This window comes from Patella vulgata, chromosome 4 (assembly GCF_932274485.2).
Source record: "Patella vulgata chromosome 4, xgPatVulg1.2, whole genome shotgun sequence".
Lineage (NCBI taxonomy): Eukaryota > Metazoa > Mollusca > Gastropoda > Patellidae > Patella > Patella vulgata.
This window is the reverse complement of record NC_065882.2, coordinates 27,707,026-27,730,849: the sequence shown is the minus strand read 5'-3', so window position 1 is coordinate 27,730,849 and position 23,824 is coordinate 27,707,026. Positions and strand designations below refer to the sequence as shown.

The 23,824-nt window shown below is 34.9% G+C and overlaps 1 protein-coding gene across 1 annotated transcript in view; it reads left to right on the top strand.

Annotated features, from left to right (window-relative positions):
• Positions 1–3,554, top strand: part of LOC126819637 (uncharacterized) — a 123,558-nt gene extending 120,004 nt beyond the window's left edge. Inside the window, exon 16 of the mRNA XM_056100401.1 lies at positions 1,901–3,554. Within this exon, the coding sequence (XP_055956376.1) occupies positions 1,901–2,013 (113 nt within the window). The 3' untranslated portion in view covers positions 2,014–3,554. The remainder of the gene's footprint in view (positions 1–1,900) is intronic.
• The last annotated feature ends 20,270 nt before the right edge of the window (positions 3,555–23,824 follow it).

Genomic DNA, 23,824 nt, shown 5'->3' with positions numbered 1-23,824 from the left:
ATGCAAGATCATTTTCGACGTTCCAAAGTAAAAGTTCGGTGCTTAATTTTAAATGTTCCTATTATTAATTAGAACAGGTTTCGCTTTAGTCTTTATATTTTATGTTGACATTTGATTGCTTTAAATTTTCCTAGTGCAAAAACGGCAAATTTCACCTTTTGACCTACAGGGTCACTAAGACTAAAGATAATTTTAGCAAGTTTACATTTTTATTGAAAGTGTGATTACTTTCGATCATTTTCAGCTTCTTTTCATAATACAAGAATAACTGCGCATTCACTTTCAGTGCAAATGAACTCATTTGACCTTTGACCCCGAATATCTCGAAAACGCCCCAACGGCGGACGGATTACCACTCGGCATCGTATTCTACGCAAAATTTTACTCTAGAAAAGTTGGGTCTGGTTTTGTGCCCATTTGATGGACCCCCCCCCCCCCCCTCGCGCTGAGCCTCTGGTCTATCATTGATGTGTAACGGTGATATATTTAAACAAGTAAACCAGCGGCTGCCAGGCAGGATACGCCCACATTTTGCAAGAGATGGATAGTGAACAAGCTAAAAACAAACGCGATTTTTTGTACAATCAGGGGCAATAATCCAGAAAGTTATGGCCTGGAATGTGCAAATATCAAAAGGGACAGATCTTTGGGATATAAAGATATGTTTTAAGTTTCATCAAAATCGGATAAAAATTGTGACCTCTAGAGGCCCCACAACCTTCATATTACACACTTCTACACAATTTGCGTACAAAGAGCGGCCATTTTGTCGGGCTGTTTCATTTCGATTTTCCAGAAATTCGAATTTAAACGGTTTTTAAAATCTAGAGAATCCGCAAAATAAAAATGCGATTTTTTGAATAATCAGGGGTCATAATCCAGGAAGTTAAGTTCGGGTATCTGCGATTATCAAAAGGAACCAATATCTTAGTGTGTAATGGTGATATATTCACACGTTTTTTTTTAAATCAGATAAAAATTGTGACCTTTACAGGGACCACAAGCTAAAAACGTGATTTCTAGTCCAATCAAGGGCCATAATTCAGGAAGTTACGATCCGATATGCGCGAATATCGAAAGGAACCAATATCTTTGGGTTATAAACATGTATTTCAAGTTTCATCGAAATCGGATCAAATTTGTGACTTCTAGAGGGTCCACAACCTTGATTTACCAGATGTTTACACTATCTGCGTACGAGGGCGTCCATTTTGTCCGGCAGTTTTGGCCCGATTTTCACGAAATTCGAACTCAACAAACATTACGGTGTAACGGTGATATATTCGAACGGTTATTTTTTTAAATCGGATAATAGTTGTGATCTCTAGAGGGAGCCCAAGCTAAAAACGCGACTTTTCGTACAATCAGGGGCCATAATTCAAGAAGTTACGTTCCGATATGTGCGAATATAGAAAGGAACCAAGATCTTTGGGATATAAACGTGCATTTTAAGTTTCATCACAATCGGATGAAAATTGTGACCTCTACAGTGTCCACAAAATAAAAACGTGATTTTTCGTACAATCAGGTGCCATAATCCACGAATTTATGGTCCGATACATGGCAATATCGAAAGAAACCGAGATCTTTGGGAGATAGACCTATATGTCAAGTTTCGTCAGAATCGGATAAAAATTGTGACCTGTAGATTGTCCACAAACAAATTGTGGACGGACAGGGGCGACGGTATAATACGTCCACATAAAATTGTGGGCGTATAAAAAGTTGTGTGACTTCAAACGTGCTTCTTCGATTCTGCTCCAAATAGTCAACAAAAATGACCATTCGTTCAAAATAAGGGTAAATAATTACCGGTTTTATACATAAGGTGGTGGAATCGTTACCGAAATATTCTTCAGTTTGTTTTTATATTATTCTCTATTTTTCCAATTATTTTCAGATGATAACTGTAAGGATAGTTTTTCTCAGTGTTCATTAGTGACAAAGGCCAGATTGTGTAGATATAGTTACTACAAAAAGATGTGCTGTCAGTCTTGCAAGTCCGAATCATAGTCCAATTGACTTTCAGTAGCCAGATTTGATATGTCTTAATAGAAAAAAACAGGAATGTGTAAGTTACACCGAAAGCTTGTGTGGACAAAGACTAGATAATGATCTGCAGTATAGTTCATTAATTTAATACGCTCGTTTTGTACTACTAAAGTATGGGAAAACATTAGGAAGAGTTTGCTACATATAAGAATGGAGGGTTAGAAATCGACAGTTTCGTATTCGACTGATATATTAGGAAGCGATAGTTTCGTATTAGAATATGTAATCCGGTGTACTGAACTGATTCGGAAGGCGTTCTCTAAAGCTTACTTTAGCACTGAATGACTTTGAAAGAGTTTCTGTAAAAAAAAAAACACACACAGAGTTTATGATTAATGTGATATGTATGTCGTTTTAAATATATAATATAATGTATATGTGATAATGTTCGGAGCTTCCATTTTTTTTAAAAAATATTTCTATATGTTTTCAATTTAAACTATCTCAATATATGTATTCATTATTTATAAATGTATATTAGTATATCCCCTATAGATACTGTGTTGCAATTTTTGTATTAGGTTTTTGTTATTCTGTATATTTTAATAGTTTAGATAGATTCATTACTTTTTAATATAAAAACAATCATGCTTTGGAGTTGAATTGTTGTAGCACATTTTAAATTTTTATATTAGTCTTTATATGGCATTTACTTGCTTGATTATTAAGAATACTTCTGTTTAATTACTCTATATAGATTATTTTAATTAAGAATTCAATGTTAAGAAGTGGTCGTTCATGGGATCCTTTAATTTTTTTTACAGAAAATATATATTTATAGCCACGTCATGAACTCGCATGTCGATGCAGTATTTCAATGATATTTTATGCTTTAAAGAAAGTATTTGTTAAAACTTTCAAATTCTACCAAGATGCTATCTTTATCAGATTTCCTCCCTACACAATACTATTTTCAATTGTCATGTGTGTAATGTGAGGAGAGACAGCGGTGTGTTGCTGCACTATTCCAGCTTGCACGGTTCTATTTTCGTGCACGCCAATATGCACATCAAGGGACGTCAGTTTATCCTTGAAGTTTTTAGTACTGTCGACGAGAAAAGAACTTGAAAATTTCCGAAGATCCTTCTCGGCCCACATCGGGATTCCAACCCGGGGCATTATAATCAAAAATCAAATTCTCTAACCGCTCGAGTAGGAAAAAATATTATCTATAACGCATAATATCATTGCTTTATGACTTGTTAGCTAAATATGATGAGAAAAATCTGTAAAATTTGAACGGTTTATCATTGTTGATTGATTTGTTTTATAATTACCTTACTGGTGCATATAATACCTTGAACGCTTATCTCAGTTTATGACGTGATCTTCTTCATGGTCAAGAAATGAATATATAAATCTATATTTCTATATAATATAATAGTCTTTTTGAAAATACGTATATATTATATGCACATGTAGATTGTAGTTTCTATTTAACATACGATATTGTATTGTAATATACATCATGTTTTAGGCCATTAAAATTTTATTGTCTTGTATTAGCTTGTGTACTTTCCGCCCACTATCTTTTTTTTAAATACTAGAAATCATTTACATATAAACGACATTAAAGAATGTGTTTCAAGTTACAGCAAATGGTCCAAAATATAATTCAATGCTGTGGTTAATTGGGTATTACCAACATATATTTATAGTTTCAAGCGCGGATCCAGGGCTTTTTAAGGTAGAATTGTTCAGAAGACATTATTTTGTTTTGATTATTATGACCTTCGCATTGATTGACCTGCCAAAACAACCCTTCCCAACCCTTAGATCTCGATCCCGCGTGTTATAGTTTTTGTCGCACATTGTGTTATACCCACAACCTACACATCTATACAAAAATACCAATGTGAATTTTTCCGGCGTGGTTCCCCCTTGTTAGAGATGCAGGACGAAGGACCTGACAAGGACAGCTGTCTAGTCGCCCGGGTGGGACGAAAAACCGAGGTCCCGTGTACAAATTGGCGTGCACGTAAAAGATCAATTGACGTTGGGATTTGATATAAGAGTAGGTCGTAGTGCCGCTGTCCGGGCAATTTTCCCTCATAGCACACTGAGGCGTATGCCCGTCTTCATTAGCCCCGTTCGGAGCGGAACAGTAGGACGTTAAACCCCATTTCATTTCATTTCCAATGTGTATTACTGTAGCAGTGCTGTTGAAAATAATTACATTCTTTGGTATATTATTTTGCAAATAGTCTGTAATTTTAATCAAACAAAACACTCATTGAACTATCTGCTTTCTATTGCAATCCATTTGTTTACCGAGCAATAAATGTTCACCGATTGAGAAAAGTGCCTCTTCAAAGACGTCAGTCCACAGTGCATAAAGGGGAAAGATTGATTTTTGCAAACTAGACATTTCTTTTTATCTTTTCCCCAATACATCTAACAGTAAACAACTAATTATTTAGGTGTAAATAACAACTAATTAGGTAAAAAAACGTACTTTCTGAAATGTATATATTATTTATCTAAGCATACCCTTAAATACACAGAAGGGACAAATGGAATAGATCATTTTTATACGTCCATAATTCAGCGTGTCCGTGGTTTTATCGATTTGTCGATTCGATAGTCCGTTAACAATTGACTTGTGAACGCGATAGAGGCTACAATTTTTGACGGATTCTTTTCAAATTTGGTGTAAAACATGGTAGTCATGCGATGACAAACCGTAGCGGGTTTCCGCGTTTTGCGACTTTCCGTTCCGGAGATATCCTTTGCCGAAAACCTTGTAAAAACGATAGAGGCTGTAGTTTTTGATGGATTCTTATAACATTTTGAGTGATTGGATGAACCCTATCGATTTTCATCTTTACACGACTTTCCGGGAATGAGATATAAGCTACAGTTTTTAATATACCGGCTTGTCAACGCGATAGGCTACGGTTTTTACGGATTCTTTTCAAATTTCTTGTAAAGCAGCATTGTACTCAGAGGACGAACCCTGTCGATATTCAACATTATGCGACGTTTGGTCCCCACCTTTGTCAAAAACCTTGTGAACACAATAGGGGATATAGTATTTTATACGCCCACATTGAAATGTGGTCGTATATTGTCGTCGCCCCCGTCCGTCCGATTGACTTTAAATTTATACACTGTGTTTAAGGTCATGAGACGAAGAAGCCTATTGATTTTCAGCGATTTCTGATAATTACTGCCAGAGTTATGGCCCTTGATCACTTCAAAAAATCTTATGAACGCTCTAGAGGTCAAAGTTAATATCCGATTGAGTTTAAATTTATACACAGTGTTTAAGGTCATGAGACGAAGAAGTTTATTCATTTTCAGCCATTTTCGATAATTACTGCCAGAGTTATGGCCCTTGATCACTTCAAAAAATCTTGTAAATGCTCTCGAGGCTTTAAATTTATACACAGTGTTAAAGGTCATTAGACGAAGAAGCCTATTGATTTTCAGCGATTTCGGATAATTACTGCCAGAGTTATGACCCTTGATCACTTTGAAAAATCTTGTGGACGCTCTAGAGGCTAAAGTTAATATCCGATTGAGTTTAAATTTATACACAGTGTTTAAGGTCATGAGACGAAGAATTTTATTCATTTACAGCGATTTTCGATAATTACTGCCAGAGTTATGGCCCTTGATCACTTCAAAAAATCTTGTAAATGCTCTAGAGGCTAAAGTTAATATCCGATTGATTTTAAATTGATACATAGTGTTTGAGGTCATGAGACGAAGAATCGTATTGATTTTCAACAATTTCCGATAATTACTGCCAAAGTTATGGCCCTTGATCACTTTTAAAAACCTTGTGACCCTCTAGAAGCTAAAGTTATCATCCGATTGACTTCCGATTCATACACAGAGTGTAAGGTCTTGAGACAAACAAGTATATTGATTTTCAATGAATTTTTATGACTTGAACAGCTAAATCCATGATGTTAAAAGTTTCCTATACTAAACGTTAGCATGGGGCAAAACTTTATAAAAACCAAACAAATTCTAATGGTTTTCTGATAATTACTTAATGAGTTGTTACTCTTAATCAGGTTTTAATGTATTATAAATGTTTCATTACCGAAAAAAGTAAAAATATGTGACAACGCTTGTTGACTGCCCGGACGAGTTAGCTACTATCTTAACAGATTGTTTTCAAAGTTCGTAAGAACCGTTCCGGAGTAATCCACCTTTTGTTGAAAACCTTGTGAACTCGATAAATGCTACAGTTTTTAACATACTTTCCGTTTCAGAGTTATCACCCTTTGCCGAAATCCGTTTACCGAACTATACCCTCTTTTCCGAAAAACCTTGTGAACGCGATAAAGGTCCTAGTTTTTGATGGTTCTTTTTCATATTTGACTTGAAGCATTGGGGTCATCGGTATTTTTCCTTCTGTGTATTGAATATACGAGATCACACCACTAGTACACCTTATTAAATAGATAAGTTTTTAAAGCAGATTTAAATTCTGTAAATGTAGGTAGGTCCCGTATTAGTTTTGGAAGATCATTCCAGAAATTGCACCATTAACCGGAAACGAATATATTCCACATAGCTTATTATATATGGGTACAGATAGTAATGTTTTATCGTTCGGGGATCTGAGATCGCGGCGTATCTGTACATCACTATACAGTATAAACATCAGTTTTCTATAGCTAGGAGCAGACCAATAGGACGTTAAACCCCATTTCATTTCATTTTATATAGCTGTGAGCGGATATGGAGACGAGACTTTAAAATAAAGTTGTAAGGATTTTATATTCAATTCGCGCTCTAACTGGCAGCAATTCCTTTACTTTGTTACTGATGTGTTCACGTCTCGGTGTTTTAGTCACTAGTCTTGCAGCGCTATTTTGTGCAACTTGCTGAGTGTCATCAGCAAAACCATGATTGTTAACGCCATGTTTCTGTATAATTGGACTAAGCGGGAGATGGTACAGCAAGAAGAGCAAAGGGCCAAAAACTTACCCTTGTGGGACACCAACAGAAAGTGGAATTTTCGATCCAAGGGTTGTGTTAACCATTGTTGACTTCTGTTGCAACGGTTAGATTCAATCCACGCTGAAGCATCTTCGTATAGTTCAGTGAAGATGGTCTGGTCGTCCTTGTGAAGTGACCAACCAAGATAAAGTTTGTGCTGTTTGTTCGTGCTTTCGTGGGTCATTTAGTTAATCGTATTGAAACCCGGTTTCATCACTTTAAAACATGCCAAATAAAAATTGTAACATCTAGAGGGTTAACAAGCTAAAAACGTAATTTTTGGTGGGCCCCCTAAGACATTAGACAATATATTTAAAATATAAATTATCAAAAAATATATAAATATTAGAAAATAATTATTAGCTTGAAAATTCTAATTACATCTTTTTGTCCCCACTTACATATTTTTTGAAAATTTAATTTATTCATTTTAAAAATTAAATGATAGAATTATATTGGTGGGTGGGCCCCCTTTGTCTCCTGGCAACCATTATTTTCAGACCCTGCTCCTATACGCTTCCATAGCCATGGGCTACGACATTATACCTTCCCATTAGAATGTGGGCGAATAAAAAAACAAAAACATGTGTAACCAGGGGTCGTAAGGTGAAAGCCACAATTCAGCTTTTATATCTTAAAACGCTATTGGCAATACAATTTATTATGTAAAGCTTCTAGCATTTCAGCATTTTATAACGGGTCGTAAGGTAAACCCACACTTTATATCTTAAAACACTAATTTATATGGCACTATAATTTATTATAAAAGTTTCTAGCATTCAGAATTTAGTTAACGTGTCAGTCTAATGACTATACTTCAATTCCTTTTCGTTCTTGTTGTGGGGTTCTTAGCACGTGTATTCAAAATTATCGTTTGTTTACTATCAGTGATATTCCTGCCAGAATAAATGCAAATTTAGACTTTCATTCCATATACATTAAAATTAAATAAAAAGTAGTCTGATCGAAAAGAATATTGCTCTAAAAATCCATGAACATCGAGGTCACAATAACACATAACCTTTATTACAATATAAAGAACACCTTTCAATCCATCTTTTTGTAAATGACCCGTCTTTAAATATTTCAAGTTACAATTTGTTATCGAACAACGTTATTCTTCGTTGTTGTGTAACTGTGTGTTTAATAAAATAATAATTGATGTTTGTGCACTACTACTACTACTACTACTACCTGGTGCTTTAACGTCTGCTTCCACAGAAGTGATATCTGGTTGAGCTAAATACTGTGGTCGTTAAGCTTGCACATTGATTTAAAATACACTAGCTACTGCTTGTTTCGTTTTTCACCCGAGAGAAGAATTTCTAGTGCTAATATGTGATTGCTCATATAGCTTTGACGACATTTCATATTGATGATTCCAACGGCTCTACCGCGGTGGATTTTTGTAAAATGTTGAATAATAGATCCCTCACACAATATGTTTCTTCTTCGACCCAGAACGGTGGACATACTCTCGATCTGATAATCCATGTGATATTATACTGGATAACCTCTATGTCTTGCACATATTAATATCTGATCATTTCCCGGCAAGTTTTAATCTTAAGATCCAATAATAGTCAGGTCAAAATACAGTTTATCCCCCATAAAAGGCCAACATCATTTTTAATGATCTTAATGTGTTCTTTGTCCCCCAAAACCTAGGGAAAGACACCAAGATCATCAAATTTGAGTTACTTAGTTACTTAGTTATGATCATTTTAAGACGTTTCGGTGCCCATCTTTGACGCCATCTTGAAAAAACACTTTTCCGGGGGTCCTACTTTGATAAATTTTTAGTATGTTATAAAGTACACTAAACCCTGCCAGAATCAGTTGAGAAACCTTTTGTAGCAATTTGGGGGGGGGGTGAGGGGGTATTTTCCATATATTGACCTGACTATAACCACAACCAACAAAAAAGACTGTAACATATCGAAGGTTTAAATCACTTGGCACTAATAAATTTAAAGCGGAAATAGTCAACTCAGACTTCAATGACATTCAACGTATTTAAGATATACAAGAGAAGGCAACCCAAGATCACTCTAAGTTTGCTAATATTTTGAAATCATTTGTGCCTCGTAAAACGAAAACATTTACTATTCGTCCCAATATGAAATGGTTTAATGATTCTATTTTAGAAGCCAAAAGGGACCGTGATAAGGCTGAACATCTGTGGCGGAAAGCAAATCTACATGTAAATAAACAGATTTATCAATCTTTAAAAAACAATGTGAATAAATTAATTGAAGACGCTAAAATTAAATGTTACTCTGATAGAATAGAAAATTGTGAAAACATGTAACAAAGTACTTTATAACTTTCATCAAATTAAACGATCATTTAGGTGCTTAGAACAGTATGACCTCAGCTGGTTTTTGATAATATATGATATTGACTTTTCAACTCTGTATAAACTTCTGTTAAGGCACGGACTGGCTATGATCTAATTAAACATGTAATTAATTCAATATATCATTTACAGGTTGCACGTGATCCGTGTTGCAACACTTGGCAGGACTTCAAAGGGAATGTACCAGTGGTCAGTGCATCATACCATGACCTGTTAATGACTTCAAAGGAAATAGGCAGTGCAATTACAGATACCACAATCTGATAAATAAATAATACCATATGATGATCACTCTTAACCATTTTCCCTAATTGTCGTACGCTATATAAGCAGAAGTTTGCTGACAGTTAGGCAGACGACTAAAGACGACTAGAGACGAGCGGAGACGGAGAGACCGGCGTATGGACTCGTCCGAGATCAGCCGCTGCGTTAGCAGAAGGGCAGAAAAAAAATCTTATTTAAGATTGGTAAAATGTGTTCAAATCATTCATTATCATTTATCTCAAGTAAAAATCAATATGACAAAATCCTATGTTAATTTATTTTCTATATATGTACCTTTTGTATTTTTTAAAAATGTTTGCTATTTTTTCTTAAAATTATATTTTGATTATATGGATTCCCTTTTTATACGCCCACATTGAAATGTGGTCGTATATTGTCATCGCCCCCGTCCGTCCGTCGGTCAATTGTGGACGCTCTAGGTTAAAGTTAATATCCGATTGACTTTAAATTTATACACTGTGTTAAAGGTCATGAGAAGAAGAATCCTATTGATTTTCAGCGATTTCCGATAATTACTGCCAGATGCGGATGCTCTAGATGTCAAAGTTAATATCCGATTGACTTTAAATTTATACACAGTGTTTAAAGTCATGAGACGAAAAATCCTATTGATTTTCAGCGATTTCCGATAATTACTGCCAGAGTTATGACCCTTGATCAATTCAAAAAATCTTGTGGACGCTCTGGAGGTCAAAGTTAATATCCGATTGACTTTAATTTCCGATAATTACTGCCAGAGTTATTGTCCTTGATCACTTCAAAAAATCTTGTGGACGCTCTAGAGGCTAAAGTTAATATCCGATTGACTTTAAATTTTTACACAGTGTTTAAGGTCATGAGACAAGAAAGTCTATTCATTTTCGATAATTACTGCCAGAGTTATGGCCCTTGATCACTTCAAAAAATCTTGTTAATGCTCTAGAGGCTAAAGTTAATATCCGATTGACTTTAATTCCGATAATTATTGCCAAAGTTATGGCCCTTGATCACTCTGAAAAATCTTGTGACGCTCTAGAGGCTAAAGTTATCATCCGATTGACTTCAGATTGATGCACAGAGTTTAAGGCCTTGAGACGAACAAGTATATTGATTTTCAATGAATTTTTATGACTTGAACAGCTAAATCCGTGATGTTAAAAGTTTCGTATACTAAACGTTAGCATGGTGCAGAAATTTATAAAACCTTAACAAATTATAGCGTGTGTGCTGTTATGATGTGTGTGATGTTACTTTATTGTGTATATTATATTACCATTTAATATATTTAAAACCAGTGTCCCACCTGTGAGAATGGTGTTAGTTTGTTATTTACTTTTGTAAATAACGTGTGGGTAGAATAGGAAAATGTAACAAGTATTCTATAACTTTCATCAAATAAAACGATCATTTAGGTGCTTAGAACTTTATGATCTCAGCTGGTTTTTGATAATATATGAATATATGATATTGACTTTTCAACTGCTGTTAAGGCACGGACTGGCTATGATCTAATTAAACGGGGGTTTCCCATATCGGCGACTCACCGAGTTTTGGAAAGTCGACCGCGGCACCCTTTGATTGGATTAAAACGGATTAAAAGCGTTAATGAGGCAGGGACCAGTCATTATTAATATAGTTCACTGAAATTGATTTTTACCACTGACCTTTATTGACTTTTTTGCCGAAACTATTATTAAAATTCGTGAAAAGTTTGTTGACTCCCCCCCTTACACTGACATTAATGTTCCACCCCAGTGTAATTTCTCTGCTTTTGAGCCATTGAATGTTGATGATGTAATATCAGTGGTGTGTCGAATGAAGTGTAAGTCATGTGCTCTGGACCCAATTCCTACAAAACTACTAAATGATGTGCTCTCCTCTGGTATTTTCCCGGATGATTGTAAGGAGGCCATTGTAAGACCTCTGATTAAAAAAAACAAGTCTTGGTCGTAATGCACTCAAAAGTTATAGACCAGTGTCAAATATTTCATTGTTAGCAAAATTGCTTGAAAAGATCATTTTATCTCAAATAATAGATTATCTCACTCGAAACTCACTGCTCGGTAAATTCCAGTCTGCTTATCGAGAGGGGCATAGCACTGAAACCGCACTCCTTAGAGTGCATAACCATGTTATAGATATGAACAAGGAAGACTGAATTTATTCGAATTTTTTGACTACATGTATGTTGGACTGCGTGCAAAAATTTAAAATTGTGTTTTGTTATGTATTATAAATTAAAAAAAAATATAAATGCTCCCAAAATTATCTGCTTAATGGGGTTTATCCTTCAGCTTGGGTCTATTGTTCTTGGTCACTCATTCCCATAACGTCGACCAATGGGAATGAACCAATTAAACATGTAATTAATCCCATATGTCATTTACAAACTACGTATGATCTGTGTACATGCTCCAAATGACTTTAAAGGAATACGCACTGGTCAGTAATCATACCATGATCTGATAATGACTTCAAAAGAAATACGCATAGTCCGGTGGCTGAAGGGGTGGGGGGTGAATTTATGAGACCAAGTTTTCCTAGACCAGTTTTTCGTGTAGATTCCGAATCTGGGTGGTGATCAGGCGTTTGAGGGGGCGTTTTCAAGATATAGGGGGTCAAATGTCTACAATGGGTGGGGGGGGAAAATTATGTTGACATAATATATTAATAAAACATAAATTTCTAGGACTGCCCATCTATAAATAACTGTTTATGATGCCCCTGTACAACTGTTATGATTTGTAGGGAGGTGGGGTGGGGGAGCAGGTGTGCGTGTGTGAAGGGGTGGGGATAAAATTGTCGGGAAATGAGTTCAAGTTGATTTAAATGATGATTGTCTAAGAACTTGATGAAACATCTCTAAATATGTTTAAAAGATTCCCATTGTGTGGGGTGGACGCCGGGGTGGGTGCCCGTGGGGGTGGGGTGGGTGCGGTTTCCGCCAACTGCTAAAGACTCTTACGCGCAAGCGAATTATTAAAATAAAACTAAAAACCATATGTTAGTCCCGAAATGACCTAGTTTGTGTCGGGTGGACGTTAAACCCCATTTCTCTTTTTGTCTTCATCAGAAGATTCAAAATCAAAAGTTCATATGAGCGAGATAAATATTTTCTTTGTAGCTGACCAACAGCTCGCATATCCTTTGGATATGCTTCAGAAACCAATTCACATTGTGTTTTTTATGTACATTTCCAGAACTCTCGAAAAGTACCATTATAGTTTAATATTTTGAATGACAATATTGGTACTGAACCAAAACTCAAGAAAACACTTTTCAGATCAATTTTGAACGAAGTGGTTTCTGTCCCACAAAATACATTTACCCTCCCTCCCCCATACAATGGTAATCTTATACACATATTTAGACATGAATTAAGAAAATCATCAATTAAATCAACGTGAACTCATTTCCCGCCAATTTTACCCCCCCCCCCCCATCCACACACACATCTGCTACCCCGACCCCACAAATCAAATAGTCGTCCACGGACATCATAAACACTTCTTTAGAGATGGACAGTCCTAGAAATTTATGTTTTATTAATATATAACATGATCATCATTTATGTAAATATAATGACACCCCCCCCCCCTCCACACATGCACACCTACACCTGGTACCCCACAAATCAAAACAGTTATGTTTTATTAATATATTATGTCAACATAATGACATTGCCCCCTCCCACCATTGTAGACATTTGACCCCCTATAACTCGAAAACGCCCCCTCAAACGCCCGATCACCACCCAGATTCGGAATCTACAAGAAAAACTGGTCTAGAAAAACTTGGTCTCATAAATTCACAGATCGGGTGGCGATTCCCCCCCCCCCCCTTCAGCCACCGGACTAGCAGTGCAATCGGGTGTAACACTTTCTTAGTGATAACAGAGGTTAGTTTAATAAATATAGGGTTTATTTACATCGGAACAGAATACAACACATCTACATAACTACAACAGCAATACAGGTACTTAGAATATATACAGGAACTCATCAAGACGGTACATTAATATGTTAACTCTACCATTCCGCCTCTCTGCCAAGGCAGCGGTTGAACTCGGTGAGTCCATACGCCTGTCTGTGCGCTCTCCGTCTTCTCGAAACAGAGAGACCCTGCTCGGGTGGGCTCGAAAGCTCCACTCTGATTTCTCTCAAAAACCTCAGCTAATTTATACCAAACTTTGATATCTTAAGAAGTTAATTAAAACGTGCATGTACATATATTATTGATATTAACTATACAAAATAAAGAACTACACAATGAATATCATATTGGTGTTGGTAATACTGCGGTCAACAATCGGCCAACCTAATATAATCATATTGATTTTGGTGACACAGCGGGTTAGCGATCGGACAAGTATTGTTTAACTTGAACTCCCTCACCCTGTTACACGGGGCTATACAACGAGACGCTGATACGAGAGCGGAGAGGAGAAGAGAGGCTTGGACGAGTGCGTGGATTCACCCGAGTTCAACTGCTACCTTGGCAGAGGGGCGGAATGGTGAATTTAATATTGTTATATGTGTTCCCGTTGTAGTTTAGTTTATGTTGTATCTATGTAACTGTTTGATATTCTGATCAGATGTTAATGAATCCTATATTTACTAAACTGGTCTACTTTTATCACTGAGATAGTGTTACAAACAGACAAAAAGACTGTATAAAGTTGTGAATTCCGATCATAATGCTGACAATGATAATGACACTGAACTCGCGAATTTATTCTCTGATTTCTTTCAAATAAAAATACAGAAAATACGAACTGAACTTTATGATTTAACCAGGGTTTCAAATGATATTTTAATGGAAAATGTACATTTTTAATTTTATTAGATTTATCTGCTGCTTTCGACACGGTGGATCATTCTATTCATTTACGTAGACTTCATTTTAAATTTAGTATTTGTGGCTCTGCATTAAATCTTTTAGAAAACTATCTGGTGGGTTGAAAACAGTGTATTTTAGTTAGTTGTAAATCGTCGTCTGAATCTGTTTTGTCATCTGTGGTTCCTCAAGGTTCCGTTCTTGGTCCGATTTTATTTACCTTTATACGTCACCATTAGGTGATATTGTCAGAAAATATTGTCTCAATTTTCATTTGTATGCCGATGATACTCAACTATATATTTCATTTACGCCTAATTGTCCATCTCCTTTCAATTTATCAAAATTGCAACTTTAGAAAATGGATGTCAAAGAACTTACTAAAATTGAATGATGATAAAACTGAATATTTGTTATTAGGCTCAAGGCATCAATTAAGTAAATTTGCACATAATAACCGCCCTGTGATATATTTCCATCTTATGCTGCTCGTAATATTGGTGCAATCTTTGAAAGTTTTATGCTTATGGGAGCTCAAGTAAATAATATTTGTAACTTGTGATATTTTAATATCAGAAATATATGTAAAATACGTAAATTTGTAACTGTAGAGGCCACTAAGTCACTTGTTAATTATCTGGTCACTTCTCGATTAGATAACTTTAATTCACTTTTAGTTGGATTACCTTTAAAGCTTATAGATAAATTACAAAAAGTACAGAATACTGCAGCTAGACATGTTACTTTAACTAAGAAATGCGACCACATAACTCTTGTTTTATATAATTTACACTGGTTACCTGTTAACTATCGAATTGATTAGATTTTATTATTTAGTTTTAAATGTTTCAATAATTTAGTTCCTGTTTACCTCTCATATCTTTTAGAACTTTATACGGTTTTGATAAAGGATTAGGAGGTTAGTAGACCGTGGGTGTAGGACTATAGTCTGTTTTATTAATTAGTATCGCCGGTGTAAACTTCTCACCCTAATTATTGTTACTGGTGAACACTTCCCACTATCAGTAGATTGGGCAAATTAGTGAAATCAGTTTACTAATAAATTTACATTGTGAGCTGTTTTGATGTAATAATTAATTTGAAATAAAAACAAATAAACTACTGATATTTATCAGTTGATATATATCGCTTCTCTGAATCGCAAATGGTCATTCCAAAATGGTGAACGCTCTGGTTAACTTTAAATACATTGCTAATACTTGATTAAGACTGAACAGGAAGATGTAGAACTAACCGTCAGACAAATAGAATCTGGGGGCAGACTTGCTCCCAAAAGAAGAAAGTACCGCCGCCTTGACGAGAGAATCGTAGAAGAGAAGAATTTATTAATAACTGGTGTCAAACTGTTTATAAATATTTATAGTATAAAAATGTATTTATTTATTTATTTAGTTAATATATGTATTTATTTATTTAGTTAATATATGTATTTATTTATTTAGTTAATATATGTATTTATTTATTTAGTTAATATATGCATATATAATTATTTATTATATATTTGTACTTATTATATATCAAACTGTTTATAAATATTTATAGTATAAAAATGTATTTATTTATTTACTATGTTGAAATGTCACAAACTTGTTACAGACTATACTTTAAATCCCCTTAAACCCCCTTTGTTGGTTAATTAGTCATGGTCGGGTGGGGAAAGTGAGGTGTCCCCCTTTATACACCTGGCCAAACATTACGTACATCAGATAAACTACTTTTAAAGGCCAAAACTGTTCAAATAGTTTCTTATGGTCAATGCTTTTATAGTTATCAAGCACCTGTTTTATGGAATAATCTACCATTTAGTTTAAGATGTTGTACATCTCTATATTCTTTTAAAAAAACAACTTAAAACACATTTATTTAATCAGGCTTTTAACTGACTCTGTATACAATCGTTAATATGTCCATAATCTTGTTGTTTATTTATGATTATATTGTCACTTTGTAAAGTGCTCCTGAACATGTCATATGAAAGGGCGCACTATAAATATGTTGTAATAATAATAAATAAATAAATATGCTAGAACGCTCAATTCAAGAAAATCCATTCGCGCAGTTTCAGATCTTGACGAGATTCCTAAAATGATAGAACGCTTAAATGAAGATAATTGTGCTAAGCAGATGTTTCACCTTCACCTTGTATAACGTTATCACAAAATTTAATTTCGCACTTTAGATAAATATTCAATTAATGATGTTGTGTATTTCAAAATAAATACCAGCTTTTTATTGTTAGGCTATAATATTCTTTTGGTTAACATAATCATTTATCGCCAGATCTAGCGGCGTATTTTATATGTTAAATGTTAAGAAATTAAGTTTTTAGTTAAAGGTGGAGAAACCAGATTTCATAATTCATATAAAAATAAGATCACTGCATAAAATACTGTTCTACAGACGTCATCACTATCTTTGTTGGGGTGTGCCATACTTTGTTCTAGCACTATGAGTTGTCATCTAACATCAGAAGCTGGTTGGAATTTTTGGTCAAAAAAAGGTAAAACATTTTTTTAAAAATAAGTGTAATTGTTATAAAAGATATAATAATCAGCCAATATTATATATGTGATAGACCTGGTTAAACACATTCCAAAAATAATTTTAACACCGAGATCTTTGCCAAAAAGCAGGAAGTGACGAAAAAAATGAAAAAAAAAAAAAAATGAATGCGATAACAGGTATACAGTCGATTTTCAGCTCACTAATAATTCCTTTGAAGTCGAAAAGTTGCTATATGAGACCGTGATGGGATATATGTTCGAAACGAACTATACATAAAAGAATTGACTGTCATGGGATAAGAGAATGCGTAAATGTGTGCGTGTGTGTGTGTGCGTGTGTGTGGGTGTGTGTGACGGGGGGAGGGAGGAGAGATGGGGCTTAAAGTCCACTAGACACAAACAAGGTCATTTCGGGACTAACATGGTTCAATTTTATTTCAATAATTCGCTTAGGCATGGGGGTCTTTAGCAGTGGGAGGAAACCGGGCGACCCGGAGAAAACCTTCGAGGTTGGACAGGCGATCATACTCCTTGTCACGTTCAACAGGGGAATCGAAACCACGCCAGTTGAATCAATAACAGACCTTATGATGCAACGCGCACGCGCTAACCATTCCACCACCCCACCCCCTATACATGCATGTAGACACACTTTTATTTAATTTCCCTTAAGAGTCACGACTGTCTCCGCCATATGGATTACAAATCGCAATACGACGAACGAAACAAAAGAGAAAACATTTTAGGACTACTGCTTGTTCAGTAATGCTTGGCCTACTTTCTGATGAACAGGCAGGCTACACTACGTCGATTACAAATACCAATTCTGCGTTCGATTAAATGAACCCAATCTTTATTGTATCCTAAATTCAGGTTGTATTTAAGGCCCGATTTTCACAACTGAATCCCCCTTTCCGTGGCTGCGGTATTTCGATGAACGCCTGATTTTAGGTAGTGGTCAGTGTTGTGTTATATAAAATCCTTTTTACAGATAAACATATACAAGACATCGGATTGAATAGAATCTTTAGAGACCTATCAGTAATTAAATCTATACCAGATACTATTCCTAAAATTTCACCTACAGTCGTATACAAATTTTTACCTCTAATTCGTAATAAAATATTTAACTACCATCAAACTATTGAAAACCTTAACGTACAAGAATTTATTAACAATTACGATTATACAACATGTCAATGCGCCAACTTTAAAGACAAGTTTCATGACCATATAATGACAGGAAACTTCGGTATCGTTGAAGATAAAAATCTTAAAAAACTTTTTCGCTTTCGACCACAATTTCGAGAACAACCAAGTAAAACTAATTTAAAAAAGTTACATAATAATCTAAAATCTCAAATCAGAAAATGCATAGTAGCTTGGTCTGATAAATTTCGTGCACCTTTAGAATCTTTTGGAGAATGGAAAACACTGTTTTGATTTCTTGGCAAAGAGAATCAAATATATAAAACTTAACCCAAGACACCCGCCACCCGAAGTCCTAAATAATACATCCGCAGTTGAATGTCTTGCTACTCTTCAAGAGAGATTTGTTAATTATATCGATAAGGCCAGCAATAATATTGCCTTTATCTGTAAAAAATACTATATTAGGAATATTCTTACTGAAGTTGGACTTTGGCCCAGTACCAATAATGACACTTATAAATGTATTACATATTTAACTAAACTAGTTATTTTACATAGCCAATATACATTTAACAGGAGTAATGATATTAAAGACAATGTGAAAATAGATACACTACCTTACATTTATTCTATACCTAAATTCCATAAAAAGCCAGTCACGTTCAGATACATAATATCCTCCAGTATCTGCCAAACGAAACCATTAGTTAAGACTATCACCAAAGGACTTAAATTATGCCAAACCCAACATGCTACTTGGTGCAGAACTCTTCGTAGCCATACTGGAATTAATAGTTTTTTCATTATTGATAAAAACATGCCTATAGTAGACACTTTAGAAAAAATCAACAAAAAAGTTAATGCAAAAACAATAGAAACATTCGATTTTTCTACTTAGTATACTATGCTTCAACATGCAGATCTTAAAGATAATTTGGATTGGTTTGTAGATAAAGCCTTTAATGGAGCTTTCGGGAAAGGCAGAAACTTGATGGCCATTTATGCAGAAGATGTTAAATGGATTATAAAACGTCGCAATGCCGACACTGTAGTTTTTGATAAAGAAAAATTTCAAAACATCATACATTTCCTTATTGACAATGCCATATTTGAGGTTGGGGATCAGATAATACAGCAAACTATTGGTTTACCGATGGGAACTGACCCCGCCCCATTTATGGCAAATGCACATTTATATAAATATGAATTCGATTTTCAAGACCATAAAAGAAAAACAGATTACAAAGTAGTTAAAAGTCTAAAGTATACCTTCCGACACATTGATGACATAACACCTATCAATGATAACGGAAATTTCAACAAATATAAAAGTGAAATATATCCTCCTGAATTAATATTATATAAAGAAAATTCCGGCACTGTAAATGCATCTGTTCTTGACCTGGACATCAATATAATTAACAATAAATTTAATGTCGGTATTTTTGACAAAAATGACAAATTTGGTTTTGAAGTAGTAAAATACCCTTCAATCTATAGTAACATACCAGATACCACGCTGTATAGTGTTTTCTATTCACAGGCATTACGATTTTTGACAATATGTATCAATAAAGAACTATTTCTTTCTCGAATATAATCTCTTTACTTTAAATGCACTGCCAAAGGCAGCACACAATTACGCATTTTAAAAGAAATTTCAAAACTTCCATTTCTTCAACATACCAAGTTTGACATTTCTTATAAGTATATAACCGACTACATATTGGATAATGATCCAACTCAAATTTTATATAGATTTTCTGTAGTTACCTAAAGCTGTCTAAGTTATCCCCCTTATTGTTATGCCTTTATAAATACACTTACATAGTACGATTTCTTCAGCATACCTGTTTTGCATTTCTTGTGTGGGATATTATTTTAACATATTATAAATTGTACAATTACATAACTTAATAATTCCGATTGGTCGCTAAAACTTATGGTTTATCAAGCTTTTAACGTTATTTTATCTGGATTATCGCCCTTTTATATTTTGATTTTTTATCACCTTCTAAGTTATGACGTCGTTCCCAGAATAACGTCACTCAGTCAGCAGACGGCTGTCTTTCGGGACAGTCTGCATTTGCTATTCGCTTCTTTGTTTTCAGTTTTGTTTTTGTTTTTGTGACGGATGGAACATGTACCCTATATCATGTATTCAATATACCTCGATTCCATTGAATACTAAAACGTTTCTTGACTGATTTATATTTAGACTATGTTGTACATTTCACCGATGTGGTTACTTGTATTGTTGAATTTTATTACATATATGCTTGCATTCGTATTTCTTGTGGCATATAGCAGATCATGACTCATGCTGGCATTACACAATGGTTTCATTGTTTTCAAATTTGAGTGAAGTCTGTGTCACTACAGACCCGGGACTGTACAGCACAGTGGACGCTTACGGCTAGCCCCCGGATCCATTCACTTTTTTTAATTGTTTGCCTGTTTGTGTTTTTCTGCGTATGATGTCTTGTCCGTGTATTTGTTTTTGTGTAAATTTTGTGTGGTGCAGTCCCCCTGCACTTTTTTACTATTACAGTTTTTATTTTACATTACAATTTTATATAAATACAAATTGTCTGGTTTGCAGTTCCCGAATCCAAGACATCCGACTAGAAGATCACACCTTTTCCGTGAACTTATTTGCAAGAAACATTAAAGTTACAATTTCAAAACATAATTATTTTTATGTCTTTTGCTCAATAGGTTGTCAACTCACTATTATACGATCATAGGTTATCTTTCTCACACTTAAAAATCTTCACACCGGAAATAATAACACAATTACCGCCCTTGTTTTTCTATTCCCAACCATGGAATAGCTATCTTCAAACGTTTGAATTTGAAGTTGAAAATGATATTTTTTGCCAATTTCTCAACTGGTAAGAGTGAATTATAGGATTAATATGATTATTCTTCAACAAGGTAGGACTGTTTATAGGTACCATCTATTTTAGGGCTTTATTTTAATACATAATAACTTAAATATATGAAATTGTAACTTTAATAGTTCGGATGAGAAATGAACATGAATGCAGTATTTGATAAATCAACATCGCCTGATTGCAATTTTAGAGTACAAGCCAAATTGCGATTTGTAATGCATGTGACGGAGGCAGAAGTAAGTGTCAACAAATTAAATAATAATATTACTTGAGTTGATTTTGGGGGTGAACAAACTATAATTACCGCTTAAAATGTGCAGGTTTATCACATACATAATATTGCGTAACGCAAACATTTTCCTTTAAAGGGGCACAGTGCCAAAAATTCAGTTAGGATGGGATATTATCCCTGTTTTAGAAATGTCAAGTTAGAGATCATAAGACTTGTAGGAGACGATTTTAGCGAAATAAACAAACTGTTTCCAATTATTGCGAATTTTGTTCTTCTTATAACTAGTCTGAAAACACACCACCACATAATATTTGGTTATATCAAAATCAATAACAATACGAAATATTGTCTGTTTTTTTTCAGTTTTCTGCCCAGCCCCTGATTGAATTGAAGACGAATCAACGGGAATATGTTACTGTTTACACAGAAACAAATTAGGTTGGAAAGCCTCGAAATTAGAGTGTGAATCACTGGGCCACACCTTCGCCATTTTAGAAACAGAAATCCTCAATGATGTGATTAAAGCCTGGTTGTATACGAAAGGTTTGTATGCAGAGGACAATTTAGCAATCATCTTGTTTAACCCCAACGTAACCCCCAAAACAATACAGTGTGCACGTACATGATAACCAAATAAAAGGTGTGTGTGTGGGGGGGGGGGTAACTCCGGATTCAATCTGTTGGGGCATATGGAACTTTTTAGATGGTCCTCATAATCGCTAAGGCCAATATCGTGCCTATTTTCAATCATCTTGGCCTTGACGAATGTACGATAAGGGTTATAATCGCTTTCCACACCTCATAAAAACATCTCCTACAACTCTTGGCGGCGTGGCATGCTAACACCAATGAGGTGATTCGAAAGCTTTTCACCCAACTTGAGGCTTTCTTCAGTTTCCTTACTGGTTAGAGAACTGCTGACACCACTTTAACATAGCTAATTAACTTTCGTTCTGCTATTGTAATTCTGGATTATTTGAACATAATACCAAATATAATTTCCCTTTGAAAGCAAAATGTTTCGTTGTTTTGAGAAAACAAATAATTAATCAACATTTCCCTATTATCTTTTTTGTATCAGTCTTATTTATATTTATCTATTTTGTTTCTTACATAATGTAATGAGTCCAACTGTAGTGCTTGCAAAGGTATGTTTTTGTGTCTTGTAGAAAGAGATTAAAGGCGATAAGTCAATGATACGAGACCACGACTATAATAACACGATGTTACGACAGAATAAAGTTTATGAAAAGGGCGAAATTTCAAAAGGCCACTATCAGCCACCTAAGTTGGCCCGTTAGTGCCATACATTGAATTATACTTTTTTCTTGAAGTTTACCTCATATGAGAAATCGCAGTGAAAACTATAATAAATTAAAAATCATGAAAACCTTTTCTCCGCGATGGAAGCATTTTCTCCGCGGTGAAAACGTTTTCTCCGCGGTATAAAGTATTCTCCGCGTTGGAAACGTTTTCTCCGCGATGAAAATATTTACTCCGCGGTGTAAACATTTTCTTCTCGGTGTAAACTTTTTCCCGCGGTATGAAGTTTTCTCTGCAGTGTAAACCTTTTCTCCGCGGTGTAAACATTTTCTCCGTGTGTAAACATTTTTTCCGCAGTGGAAACCTTTTCTCCGCGGTATAAAGCTTTAGGTCTATGTGTTTTATAATCCTTATAAAGTATACTTTTTAAACTTTCTTCACATATCGCATGGCCTACTCCGGAATGACGTCAAATGGGTTATTCCGAGCGGAAAGTCACTTGGGGTCCAAACACCGCCGTTCTCCATTGTTATCATAAAAACTAATGTAAATAAGTAACATTAGTAACAATGCAGACTAAATGATTTTTGTGGGGAATTTGCAACAGCGATCGTAGGTATAAGCATAAAGATAATATGATCGATGTTACTTTCTATCCGTTTCCGAGGTCGTCAATTTGAACGACAGACACTTTTGATTTGGTAAAGCAACGTGGCGACCTCGAATAATACTCGTAATTGACTTTAGTTACAAGGCATTAATCTTGAGGTTGAATCGTCTTTAAATATGAAAGTGATGCTTAGATAATATATCTGAATATATATATATATATATATATATATATATATAAATACCGCGAAAAAAAACTTTATACCACGGAGAAAACATTATATCGCGGAGAAAATATTTACACCGCGGAGAAAAGGTTTACACCACGGAGAAAACTTTATACCGCGGAAAAAAAGGTTTATAGCGCGGAGAAAACTTTGTACCGCGGAGAAAAGGTTTATAGCGCGGAGAAAAAGTTTACATCGCGGAGAAAAGGTTTACACCGCGGAGAAAAAGTTTACATCGCGGAGAAAATATTTATACCGCGGAGAAAATATTTATACCGCGGAGAAAGAAGTTTACACCGCGGTAAATAGGTTTACACCGTGGTAAATAGGTTTACACCGTGGTGTAAACTTTTTCCCCGCGATGAAAACTTTTTCTTCGCGGTGGAAACATTTTCTACGCGGTATAAAGTTTTCGCCGCGGTATAAAGATTTCTCCGTTGTATTAAGTT